Raw genomic sequence first — 12,449 nt, forward strand, 5'->3', positions numbered from 1 at the left:
TATCAGAGTGAAAGGGACTTGAGTTTCATAGGCAATAGTTTCACAAAAACGCTTGACTTCCGTGACTCTAATAAATTATTTTTTTGTTTCTATGAGGACTCCTATGTAAAGAATTTCATCGGCAATGAAAGTTCGCCCGACGAAAACTGCATTGGCAGGAGTTAATATTTTTTTAAGTTCCTTAAGCTTCAGGGATGACATTAATTAGTTTTTAACTTAGCCCGTTGTAGCCGTTACAATTCCAAAATTCAAGTATGCTCTTTCTCCACAGTATGTTCGAGGGTATGAAGTTTCTAACTTCTTTTTCAAGAAGTTATTTCTCTTTTAATCATTTGTATCAATTGCCTTTTGATTTTCGGGGTATTTATTTTTCGTCCGTAATTATCGAAATGCCGTGGGGGGAAAATTGTATTTTGGTGTATGTGCCCTGTTTATTTTTCATTTAGGTGATGCCGTAATAATTCATTAATTAATCCTTAGTCATTATTCACAGTTGACGTCGAGCAGCTGGTGCATAATTATTTTCTAATCGATTCTTTGTTATGTATTTTACGCAATCGATTAATAATAGCTTTTACATTTTAATTTCTTGTGGTAGGGAAATAATTTTCTCTGTATAAATAACATTGCAGTGTCTGTATATCAGTAAGAGATGTTTAAGTAACGTTGTAGTAGTGCAACCTAGCCTAAGGGGAAAAAGATCTTTTTTACGTGGCATGCTCGTGCATTGAGGTATAACTACTCGCACAGTAAGTTTATTTGGTTCTTTAGATAAAATTATCCATCAACGATTGTCGTTGCTATGTTGTATACTTTTGTATGCATCAGGCATTTTATTATATTATATTTATGTTACCTTAATAAAGCAACTCGAATTGCTTGGTGAAGATAGGCTCGCTATTTAATAAAACCGATTCAGGTGACAACATCCCATTCCTCATTGGAGGTAAACAATTACTCAGTCATTTACTGTTGAAACCGGTTCCCATTATTTTTATGAAGTGTAGAATCATTTGTTGAGTTCGATTTTCCCAGCGCGAGGTGAGTAAGATTTCCTCGAAGTAACACCAGAGAGAATTTATCATATTTGTGACAGTAATGTAATTGAAAAGTCTCAAGGGGTAGCGTGTATCAACACCGTTAGATGCGAAATTCCTACATTTCGTGGTAATTTCGAAGCTGGAGAACTGCCGTTTTCTGCCTCGTGGTCTTTTGCGTGATGAGAGAAATCTTAATGATACACAGTGTGGGCCAAAGCGAAGCTGCGAAAGTCAACACGGAAGTTTCGGAGTTTGGCAGCTGCAGATGCCGGCGGTATTGACTGTTTCCCATGCATTGCAGTCATTTACGCTGTTTCTTTTTAGCCCTGAAAGCTTCCCTTTTCCGTTCGCGTACTCTGCAAAGTTTCACCGGCGTTCACTCCTGCGTATTGCTGTCATGAGTGCGCAAACGAGAGATTCGTGGGACGAATGCAGATGAAATGTACCTCAAATCGTTGGTGAACCCAACCTATGGCCTTTGCATCCGTTGTATTTTATTGTGATATAAAATGGAAATCTTGAGGAATCGGATCTTTTCTTTTTCGCAGTTAACCTACGTTGAACGAATATCTGATGACCGCAAGTTTATAACTTTTGAAATTTTCAAGCTGTTTCGAAATTTATTATCTTTGTTTATACATGTATATTTCGAAACTTTATCCATTTCCGCATATAAATCCCTGGCACTTTTATAAACATTCTTTATTGCTAATACCCTTTAAGCATTGTCACGCGAGTTATGATCGACTACACCTGACTCGGTGATTATTAGGCTGCTAATTGTATAAACTTCATTTTTAATCTTATGGGCCTGTTTCTGGTGATTATTTTGAGTATAATCGTGTCTTCAACTTATTATCTTTATGAAAAGTGGGTAATATAATAAATAAATTAAATTTATGTAACTTATATAAATAAAAATGTTGAATTTTTTCACAAAGCTCTGCTTTACTTCGTCATACCCGTTTTATTTTACCTACTAAGTGATAATAAATTACTGTTTGGAGTATGTTCTCCCAGCTATATATACGGACATCTCAACTTCATCCAATTTAGCTGCAACGATGAGAAAAAGTGTATATTTCCCTCCAAATTCCTTCATTCTTCTGGAACGGATCCCTTGATGAAGCATGCTTTGATTCTTTGCCGAAAAGATCCTTTATTTGCGAGGGAGGTGATATTTAATCGTTATCAAATATTTCCGTCCCATTGCTCCTTTTACGTGTTCTAGGAAAGGTCCCCTACCCAGTTGATTCCCAATTGCAGACAAGGATGAACTGCTTTGTGTGAATATTTGGTTTGTGTATAGTTCGTATCCTACTGTGAGTCAGTCGTCCGTACAACATTGCCAGTGTAATTGTTTCCGGTATCCCATATTATTATTCCTGTTCCTTCTTGGTAACCGCCGTGTATCCCCCTTCTCTGAATAGATATATGCTCCTCTGTTTAGCTGTTTATAGTTTATTGTCTCGGGCTGTGCGACATGACAATAGTTTGTGTGTGTGATGTGATATAAGTCCATTTATACATATCTTTTTACTTTTGAATCGTAAGTAACTTCAGCGTATGCGAGATCACCTACTAAACAAAAAAATCTTATTCATTTCGAGTAATCTTGACGGAAAGTTGTCTCTCGATTGTATGAAAAGTGTGAAAAAGGTTTCATATTTTTCCTTTTCGCCATAGAGTAACGCATAAAAAATCTTGTCAAAAGATATTTTATCTTATTTTTTTCTATAAGTGGCCTCCTGCTTTTACGGAAGTGTCTTTTGTGACGTGGGATTTGTAGTTTTAGGCTCAAATTTAATAATATGACAGTGCATTCTTCATGAGAGTGAACGCACATATGAAAAGTTTCACCGGAATGGAACAGTCGCAAAAATCGTCAGAATTCATGCAAGAAGGCCTTAATTTTTTTTTTCAAAATTATTGCCTGCGTTACGGGCTCCCTGTGCAAAATCACGATACTTCATATACCAAATTTGACTTATTTTTATTACTTAAGTTTGAGGTGATTTCATTTTGGGCAAAATTAGTCTTTCCAAATTGTACCTGGACCAATGTTCAAGCAAGCATGAATTCACCCTTATAATAATGCACATATTCACCTAATAGGTATTTTTATGCCACATGTTATTAAAATACTGCATCAATGCCCACATTAAACTTAAAAACCAAACTGTGGAAGGTAAGAACCAAGCTTCATCAATGCTTAATTCACGCTTTGCACAAAATGGTTGTTCCATGTGGTTATTGGAACAGTTTTTAAACCACAAAAGATCCACTTCATGTATAACACACTTTTTATGCATATGCCTTATCTTGGGCTTTCTCGGTGAAAAATATTTGTAGAATCATCTCTGGTGTCCACCGTATGTTTAAAATGGCCAGTGTTTCGACGAGTGACTCCCTCATCATCATTAGGGCTAAGACTTAACTAAGAATTTATCCATGTCTCAGGCCTGATGGCGATGAACTTGAAAGGACGCATCCTTTTCTCTCTACCGGCGGTATGTATTTTTTGTTTACGTATTGCTTGTTTGCAATTTACGCTATGATCATGAAGTTTTGAAAGAGTATAGCATAACCCTCTGTCAACATTTGCCTGTTTCTTAAATACATATAAATTGAATTCCAGAAAAAATACTGCGGGTAAATGTTCAATTTCGAATTGCTGGCAAATCTTGAACGGGGTCTGTTGTATATAACCTAAAATTTTCAAGCCTTTCTCCTTCGAAAAATTGGCCATTTTGTAGCCTTGCTCAATGCCATACCAGAGAAGATTTTTACAAAAGTCACGAAGCATGAGATTCACGTCACCTCAAAACTTCGGCATAGCATATTTTCATGTGTCGCACAGCCCTTTTATGTAGCGTATGTTATATTATTTTGTGCCCCGTATATCCCTGATATATATTATGCTCCTCGCCACCTCCCGCTAAGTAAGTGACACGTAGTATTTCTTCTCTCCTCACCCTACCCCGCACCATGTTCCTCCTCCGATGTCCTCATCCGTTAACCCTGCCGTGTGTGTGGATCCAACCCAACCCCTTGCGGATGGACAGAAGTCGCGCTTCGGAGGCCCGGGCGGCGAGGAAGACGCGGACGAGGTGGGAGGCGGAGGCGTGGTGGTCGGGGGCCGCGCTCCGTCCCCCGGGGGGATGCCCCCGCCCCCGTCGCCTCCCCAACAGAGGGAGGCCACCGCGCTGGACGGAGTCCCCCGACACCAGGGCAACCCCGCCGCCGCCGAACATATTTACCACCACGCTCAGCACATAACCAACACGCCACAGGTCATCCTGAAGAAAGTAAGTGTCGCACCTCCTTTTATATATCCTTCACTCTTTTCGAATGGAGATGCCTCATTTTACCATAAAGCATGCATTATTCCATTTTTTATCATAATCGCCACTCTGTACACAGTCAAACTATTGAAATGAAGGGTGGTTAAACTTTTCCACGATTATTTAATGCATGCGACGACTTGCATTGCACCAGAATATGGCTCTTTGAGCCGAAACGCGTCGCACGCATTGAACGACTGTGGGAAAGTGCAACTACCTTTCGTTTTAATGTGTCGAACTTTCACTACATCACGCTTGAATCGGTTGAACCGTCAGACTAGCCTAATAAATTGTTTATTTGTTCCGGTACCACCGGAAATAGTACCATTGCCCTTTTAAATTAAAATTGGGGGATTCAACTTAACAATCAGACGTATAAAAACATCCATGCCCAGAATGGGGGCATCCTATCCAGGCGGGACTCGAACCCGCGAACATTTGTGTGTTAGACAAGAGCTTTACCCCGCCGCCAACGACTACGGCAATTATCGGGATGTTTTTGTGGTTAGGGTGTTTATTCACATTAATGGCCTCTGAAAAAAATCCCTTAACCAGCCCTAGAGTCGTTAACTGGGTGAATCGAAATACTTGGCGGATTCCGCGTGTTTACGTTCTTTACCTTGGGGTGGAGGAAACTAGATGGAAAACAGCAAAGTGGATCGAACCACCAATAGAAAAGAAAACAAAAGTAAAGGAACCAGCGAAAGGGAATCGAACCACTATTTACTTATACAAATTGAATACCGGTACAGGGGAAGATTTCCTCATATGAAATTCTATCCTGCACGCTCTCGCGGCAGACTTGAAATACACCATGTAGAGAGTTCGTGGGTAAACTTTTCTTGGGATTCCCACCGGGTTAAAAGTCCATTTCTCCCGACGTTTCGAGGTCCGACTCGGGGCTCATCCTCAGGCCTGTCGTTTTATTTGTTATGAGATAGAGTTTATTTCTCACCGGGCGCGGGTTCAAATCTCGGCGGTGGTGGATATATTTCGGGTTACCTGTTTAAGAAATGAAGAATTTAGAAGAAGAAAAAGAAAATGTCTTTATCGAGAACTCTTTAAGTTCAACACATTATCCTCCGAGTGGGATGTAAATTCGTGGTTTCTTGCTTCCTCCAGGAGGTATGCTATATTCAATCTCTCGGAGGTTCAAGGTAAGGCTAATACTGACGCCGGGTTTCTCTTCATAATTTATGTTTTGCCTTTCCCTCATGTAGAGAATGACATAAGGTGTCGGTACTTATTACCCTACGGCAATTGAGCAAAAGTGTGGAAAACGCTCTTTACATCAATAAACAATTTGGAATAATGCATCTTTTGTGATTTGAATATGCGCTCTCTTTTCATCTGCCTTCCTCCGCTTATCCCCATTTTCATGCTTCACCCTTTCACATATCCTTAATGATAGCACTACTGTGGCCCGCTTTCTGGGCACAAAGCTTCTTGATGCTTACGCTTTTACTCAACCGCTTGGCTTGTTTGTGATTGGATTTTTCATCAAGGTACTAATCTTCGATCCTACGTGTTGCCTTGAGCAGCTTAATAAATAATAGATAATAAATTATTAAGATGAAGGGTAAATTACACTCTCATTTCTATTACTCGATTGAATTAGTAAAGATATTCAGAGAGCATTATAAGTTGATATTATTTCGTGAAGTTCTAGCCTCTCAAATACTGTACTTGGCTCTTGTGCTATACTTGTACTGTACTTGGCACTATCTATGGTGATAAGGAACGTATCAGAGCTAGTAGAAATTGTAATTAATGAAGTTAAGGAAGAAAGAGTAATAATGTAAAACCAATTAAATGTTGATCAAATTTCCGTATCAGATGTATCTATAGCCTCGATCACCCACATTGTGAGAATAGTGAGACTCTCATGTAGTGAGTTTCCGCAAATGTTTTTCGTAATTTTTTGTCGTAATGCTTCCTCGAAATACGTTCGCGCGAAATTTTTCATAGGGGAATATAGATAGCATTTCTGAAAGTCTGGCTCAAGCAATGATATTTAGTAGGGAATTATAATCATGTGCTAAATGTAATGGTCAACGGAAAGTTTTGGGTCATCCAATATTTTGTGATACTGCGAAAAATTGTGTGGTACTTATAAAAACCATTAGTTATTCTTGCTGTATCACAGAAATGTTTACCGGAAGGGCAGTTGATTTTATTTAAATTTAATTTACTACGTATTGGCTGAGATTATGTGCTGTAGTTACCGTCTCTGAGTGTCTTGCAAGTTGTTGATTTATATTCGTGGCAGCTGAATATCCATCACGCCAGGTGTGTGGGTAATGACATGATGCTTTACGATCGTGACCTTTCCAGGTGTTCGTAAAATTGATGCAAAAGGTTTCTAAGGATTTTCCCCGCCACCTCTTCGTGAAACCTTTTTTCTTTAGCAAAGAGAGCATTACCATCCCTCTTCATCGCATACCATAGACTTTGACATCGAAGGAGAAGAAATAGTCCACCCTTCACCCTTGCGCCACCATTTTTTTCGCGTTTCATTTGTCTTCTTCTTCTCACCAAGCGCGTGTTCTTACCTCGCGTGTTCCTTGCGGTGTCGTGTGCTTTGTGCTCGGTGCTTTCATTTCCTCCGGGATCCGGCCCGAGAGAGTATATTTTATGGCATATCTCCATTCATTATCTTCCGCATATCTCATGCGCCTCCAGTTTCTTTTCTCTCCCGAATTCCTTCGCTGCCGATGTGCATTACTGCGCTGAATATCACCTCTGAGAGGGTGTGGTAGTGAACCGTAGGTCACAAACGATTTGAAAGACGCAGGAGAAAAACGAATCCTGGAACTTATATTCCTTGAACCCTTTCGGCTTTTTTTCGTGGTGACTGATCGGGTGCAGGCCAATTTCAAATTCATACCGATTTGGTAATTTTCCTACCAAGTCTCGATTTAGTCGGCTTTTTTTATCGATCCCTCTGGTATTTTGAGAAGTTTTCAGTATTAACGGGCCGAGGTTATCATTGATGATAACTAATCCTCACTTTTATGGAGTTAGTTTCTCGACTGCTTGATTTGAAACAAATAAAATTCTTTGTAGTTATTATTTTTTCCATCACAGGTAGTATCCATTGTTTTAAAAATCAAACGGAGGATACGATTGTGTGGATAATTTAATATTTATATTTGTACGGTACATTTTTTTCCATTTTAGCTTGTCAACGCGCCATTGTAATGTAAACAGCGTGAATTTATTTCAATTTCAGCACTCATTTACCAATTACTCAAAACGTAGTCTCGTAGCTGGTCTAGAATGTATTTTAATTACAGTTTATAAGTTATAGCAGAATTTTAATTCGTTTTTTGTCAAAACTAGAGAATTATATTTAATAATTAGTCCACATTTTTCGAATGCTTATGCAATTATCGCCGTAATTAACTTTTTATAAAAGCTATTCATGAAAAATAGAATACGGAAACCATACTTATTGAGCGGCGTCAGTCGAGGAGGTGCAATTTGAAGAGAATTTTATTTGTAACTTTTACGTTAATTTTATTCACTTATGCGTAAATATTCATTTTTCAAATTAATACATGGTTTACGTTCCTATTTACCTTTTGATGGCCCACGTTCTTATACTTTCTATGTTTTTGAAACACATGTAACGTATTGGTGAGCCCCTATGCTCACCCAGCAGATTCTACGTTATGGATGAATACATACAGATGTGAAGGAAAGCGAAAGAAATATGGAAAAATGGAAAAACTTTCGTAGAGTAAATGGTGGTGGCAAAGGTAGTTCGAAAAATGCGAAGTACTTTGGAGAATAGTATATTTAAAGTGTAGTATTAATGACTACTTTGTTCTCTTGTTCGTAATAAATGTGAAGCATGAGTGTTTCTCTGTTATTCCTTTTTTACGTTCAAAAACATTTCAAAATGCATATTCAGTAGCCTAGCCATATCTGCTTTGTTTCAAATTTTTACCGGTATTAACTTGTTGGCCTTATTAACTCACTACCGTCGTAGGAGAGAGCCAAATAGCTTTTTTGAAAGCGCATTTTAGGATAGAATGAGGGCTTAGAGTAATAAAGTACACTCCAACGAGGAAAGAATTTGTGCGGGAGAGTTATTGAGTTTAGTTCACCAGTATTGCGTATTCTCACTTTATTACACTGCGTTGAAGCATTTCCTGAGTGCTAAATTTAATGTATCTTATCGCTATTTTTCTCATACTTTAGGCTTCTCGGATCCACCGTATGTCTTCGCCCAATCTCATTTTCTTTCTATACTTTTTCGAGACCTGGGTGCGCTGCCTCTCATCTTTTTATATATAAGACTCGGAGGAAAAAAAGTCGCCTCGTTTGCTCGAGAGGAATTTTGTGTACCTATATATTAAAAAAACTTCTTTTTCTCTCCATTCATTTATCTTTCTTTTGTTGGATTTTATTCCATCCTCCGAAGTGAGTCGGTTCCTGTTCTCGAGTGTATTCTTCCGTCTACCCGTGTGTCCTCCGAGGAAGTCAGTCGTGCACCCTGCCGTGGCAAATTCTTTTCTTCTCCTTCCCCAAAGACGCTTCTCCACCCCTCCTCCCCTTTCTCAGTTCCCTTCTCTCGTCGTTCGTGCCCTCCTATGCCGGTCTCCAACTCGGACGAGGAGGATAACTCTTACTTATTTTTTTTGTCAGGTCCTTTGTCAGTCAGTCATCTTTTCATTTGGCCAAAAGTATATTAATATCTTTCTTTCCTCCCAAGGTTTCAACTCTGTACCATTTATCGTCTGCCATTCCTCTTCAGTCTTTTACCGAAAAGATTCGGACATTAATCGTTTATAATTTCTCGCCATCTTCCTAGAGTTCTGATGTAACATGTCAATAACGTTGTAACCTTGTTTGTTAGTGTGTCCGTTAAGAAGGAATGTAGAATTTTATCTGATTATACATTCCTCTTCACTCTTTCACCGACGTTCATTCTTTATTAATTTCTTGTCATCTTACTAGAGTTCTGTCGGAACATGTTAATTTCGTCGTAACCTTGTTTGTCATCGTGCTCTGCGGATATGAGAATCCATGTAAGATAATAATTTAGTATTTTTACGAGGATTGATTGCAATCAGCGTATGAATACTGCCTGGTTAGTTGGAATTATTAATGGATTAATGGTTGCTATGCAGGGGTGCCGACTTACAAAAAATATTGGGGGGGCCCAAACCGGGGATCTTGCCCAGGAAATTTTATAATTAGTGCGTTTTTAGTTTTTTAAGCATTTTAGAAGATTCATATGATCAACATTAGAACCCTGATAACTCGAATCTCGATATCTGGACACTCCGAGGAAAATCGACAAGCCTGACACATTTTTAGTCACGCCCATAAACAATTTTTGAGGGGGCTCGGGCCCCCTCAGGCCCATGGAGTCGGCCCCACTGTTGCTATGCTATGAAAATGTATTAAAAGTCGAGGAAGCTGTGATATTAACCCGAGTAAATAACATGGCCCTCATTATTTATTTTTTTAAATGTGTGAATGTGAGAGATTGACTTTTTAGGAATTCATTCATCGGTTTTCATGTATTTAACAGTAGCGAAAGGTGACGAAAACATATTGCTACTCCCATAGTTAAAGAGGTTTTGTTATTTTAATATATTAAGTCTTCTGTCATATTCATATCCCTAAAATTATTGACTAAATTAATCGAAGAACCGGTTACGGAGATATGTTTTTCTAACTTCAATTTGCACTCGGATTTTCCTGTTAAGCTAAGCCTAATTCTGTATTCCTGTGATGAGTTATCAGATTATACATTTCCAAAGCTTCAATTAATTGGTGTTAATTCTAGCTTCTTCGAGTAACCATGATCATAATTGCCCGGGCCCAATTTCGGTAATTCAAATTTTCCATTCGTCAGAATTGAAATTTTATCTCTCTCATCTTTTTTGTGCTTTTCATTATATTTTTTCTCTCCATCAAAACCACTCCTCCCTTTCCTCCATTTTCTTTTTTTTTTGCCGGTGTACGGTTCTTCACTGTCATTTCATTTGTACCTATAATTTGTTTCCCTAAAAGATCTCGTAATCCCTCTCGATACGCCTTCCTCTTTTTTATTTTCCCTGTCAATTTTCTACCTCTCAATTTGTCTCCGAGTAAGTCAGCGGCTGTGTTCTTTCTCTCCCCTTTACTCTTTATCTCTATCTTTGTTATCTTTTATTCAAGTGTCCCTCTCCTGTGTTTTTCATTCACATTTTTTTCTGGTACGTTTTTTATCCATTTTCCCTCCGTATGGTCATTTCTTGTTGGTATTTTTTCTGCTAGCGGGTATTTTTACCACCTATATTTCTCCCATTTAACGTATTTTCAAGGTTCATACCAGATGGTTGCGACCCTTTTCTGTTTTCATTCTTACTCTTATTTTTAACATCCTCCTCGCAGTTGACCGATGGTTTGTCTGAATGCTTTCGGAGAGTACGTTTGTTCCTTTGTAAGTAATTCAGTCTCAGTCCTCTTGGAATTTACTATTACCACCATCGTGCCATTTTATCAACCATTAAGCTTTACACATTGTGTGAAATATAGTGCTGTTTCATAGTTCAGGGTATGTGGAAGATCAAACGGGGACTTATTTAGGATGAGAGGATGTGTTCGTAGGATATTTCAACCGGCGAAGAGATGTTGCTGTACACATGGTCAGATATGCTTTGGAAAATGGAAGTTAAAAATATCAAAATGCACGTGTCGCTCGTTTTTGTGTAAATACCCACATACTAGAATTTTGGTTTTCGCTCAGTGTATAATTTAGAGCTCACATATTTATCTTCAGGCTGATTTATGTATGAAAATAATAAATTATAAATCAAGCTCAGGTTTTATCATTCTGTTTCAGTTTTCGACTCGTTTTCCCTGTAACCATGGCTGTATTCTCTTTATAACTTAGTCTCCTATCGTCGGTAATTGCCATAGCTTCTTCGCTTGTCTGATTCGTGGGCTTTTAACTGCTCTCCTGGCATGAGACTGAGCATCGAGCCATTACCTGTTCCATTATCTTATGTCCATGTTGATATGCACGTATGCTGTCTGAATGGCATCGTTTCTAAACGGTACTTGTGCGCATCCTAAGTCTCGATTGTCTGTGTTTTTCGTCGCAATCACTTCAGATGGAATTGGTTAAGTATACAATCGTGTGATTGTGACTGAATCGAGTGGCAGATAATTTAAACGGATAGTCCGTTTTTGTGACACTTTTAATAGCGTCTCTAGAAATAAAGGTTTCTCTTGTCTTTCGCCGTCGCATTTGAAGGGACTGGGATAAATGTATGTATTTCATTCGAGCAATAATTTTACACTTTTGATCCTTGGCGCATGGCATCTTTTTTGCTCTAATTTTATCTTTTAACCTTTTTTTACTCGAATTTCTCTGCGTTCACTTGCATGTGGTTCATGATTATTAAATGTGTATATAAATTTCTCACTTCTTTAACGATTTCATATTTCTTTAACGATTTGACATCAAACTACAATGTGTATAATGCCTTCATGTGGTTTATTTTTTATTAGTTACTGAATATTACCAGCTAATTAACTATTTAGAGAGTATTTCGTGATTCAGGAATCTTTAATGGTACAGATTAGAGTTGAATTATGCGTACTCTTCGGTCAATCAATAGTATTATTCTGGCGTCATAGTGAATAGGTTTTAGTATCCAAAATCGTTTTAATTTTATCTCTCTTAATATGTCTTATACTTTCTCGCCATTGTAATTCCTTTGGTTCTATTACAACACTAATTCAAGCAGTAAAAGTATTATCTACTTAATGCATATTGCCTTTTTTTAAATCGATCTTTATGGTACAGTTATTTTATCCTGATCACGGTATATTTGTCACCAATTTACGATATTCTGTCATTTTTATCGTCTTGGCGGCATTGTTTCTCGTGTGAATTCCTCTCATCATTCCTTAATTCAATTGATTTGAAAATCATTTTATTGGTATTTTAGCCCTCAGCTGTGTTTTTCCAATATTGAGAGCTTCAATTCTTCGTCCTGGAAATTCATTTTCCTCTCCGGCGTACTTACGGTATTAATTTCAGCCCGCGAGCACTTTG

The 12,449-nt window shown here is 38.2% G+C and overlaps 1 protein-coding gene across 5 annotated transcripts in view; it reads left to right on the top strand.

The window, feature by feature from the left end:
- LOC124163629 (disks large 1 tumor suppressor protein) overlaps positions 1-12,449 on the top strand; it is a 1,021,363-nt gene that overhangs the window by 646,730 nt on the left and 362,184 nt on the right. For 4 of the 5 annotated variants that reach the window (XM_046540661.1, XM_046540665.1, XM_046540663.1 and 1 more), the window contains exon 5: positions 4,106-4,348. The exons of the other annotated variant lie outside the window; for it this stretch is intronic. In XM_046540661.1, coding sequence (XP_046396617.1) covers positions 4,106-4,348 — 243 coding nt within the window. The remainder of the gene's footprint in view (positions 1-4,105; positions 4,349-12,449) is intronic. 5 annotated transcript variants of the gene reach the window in all.

This window comes from Ischnura elegans, chromosome 8, assembly GCF_921293095.1.
Source record: "Ischnura elegans chromosome 8, ioIscEleg1.1, whole genome shotgun sequence".
NCBI lineage: Eukaryota > Metazoa > Arthropoda > Insecta > Odonata > Coenagrionidae > Ischnura > Ischnura elegans.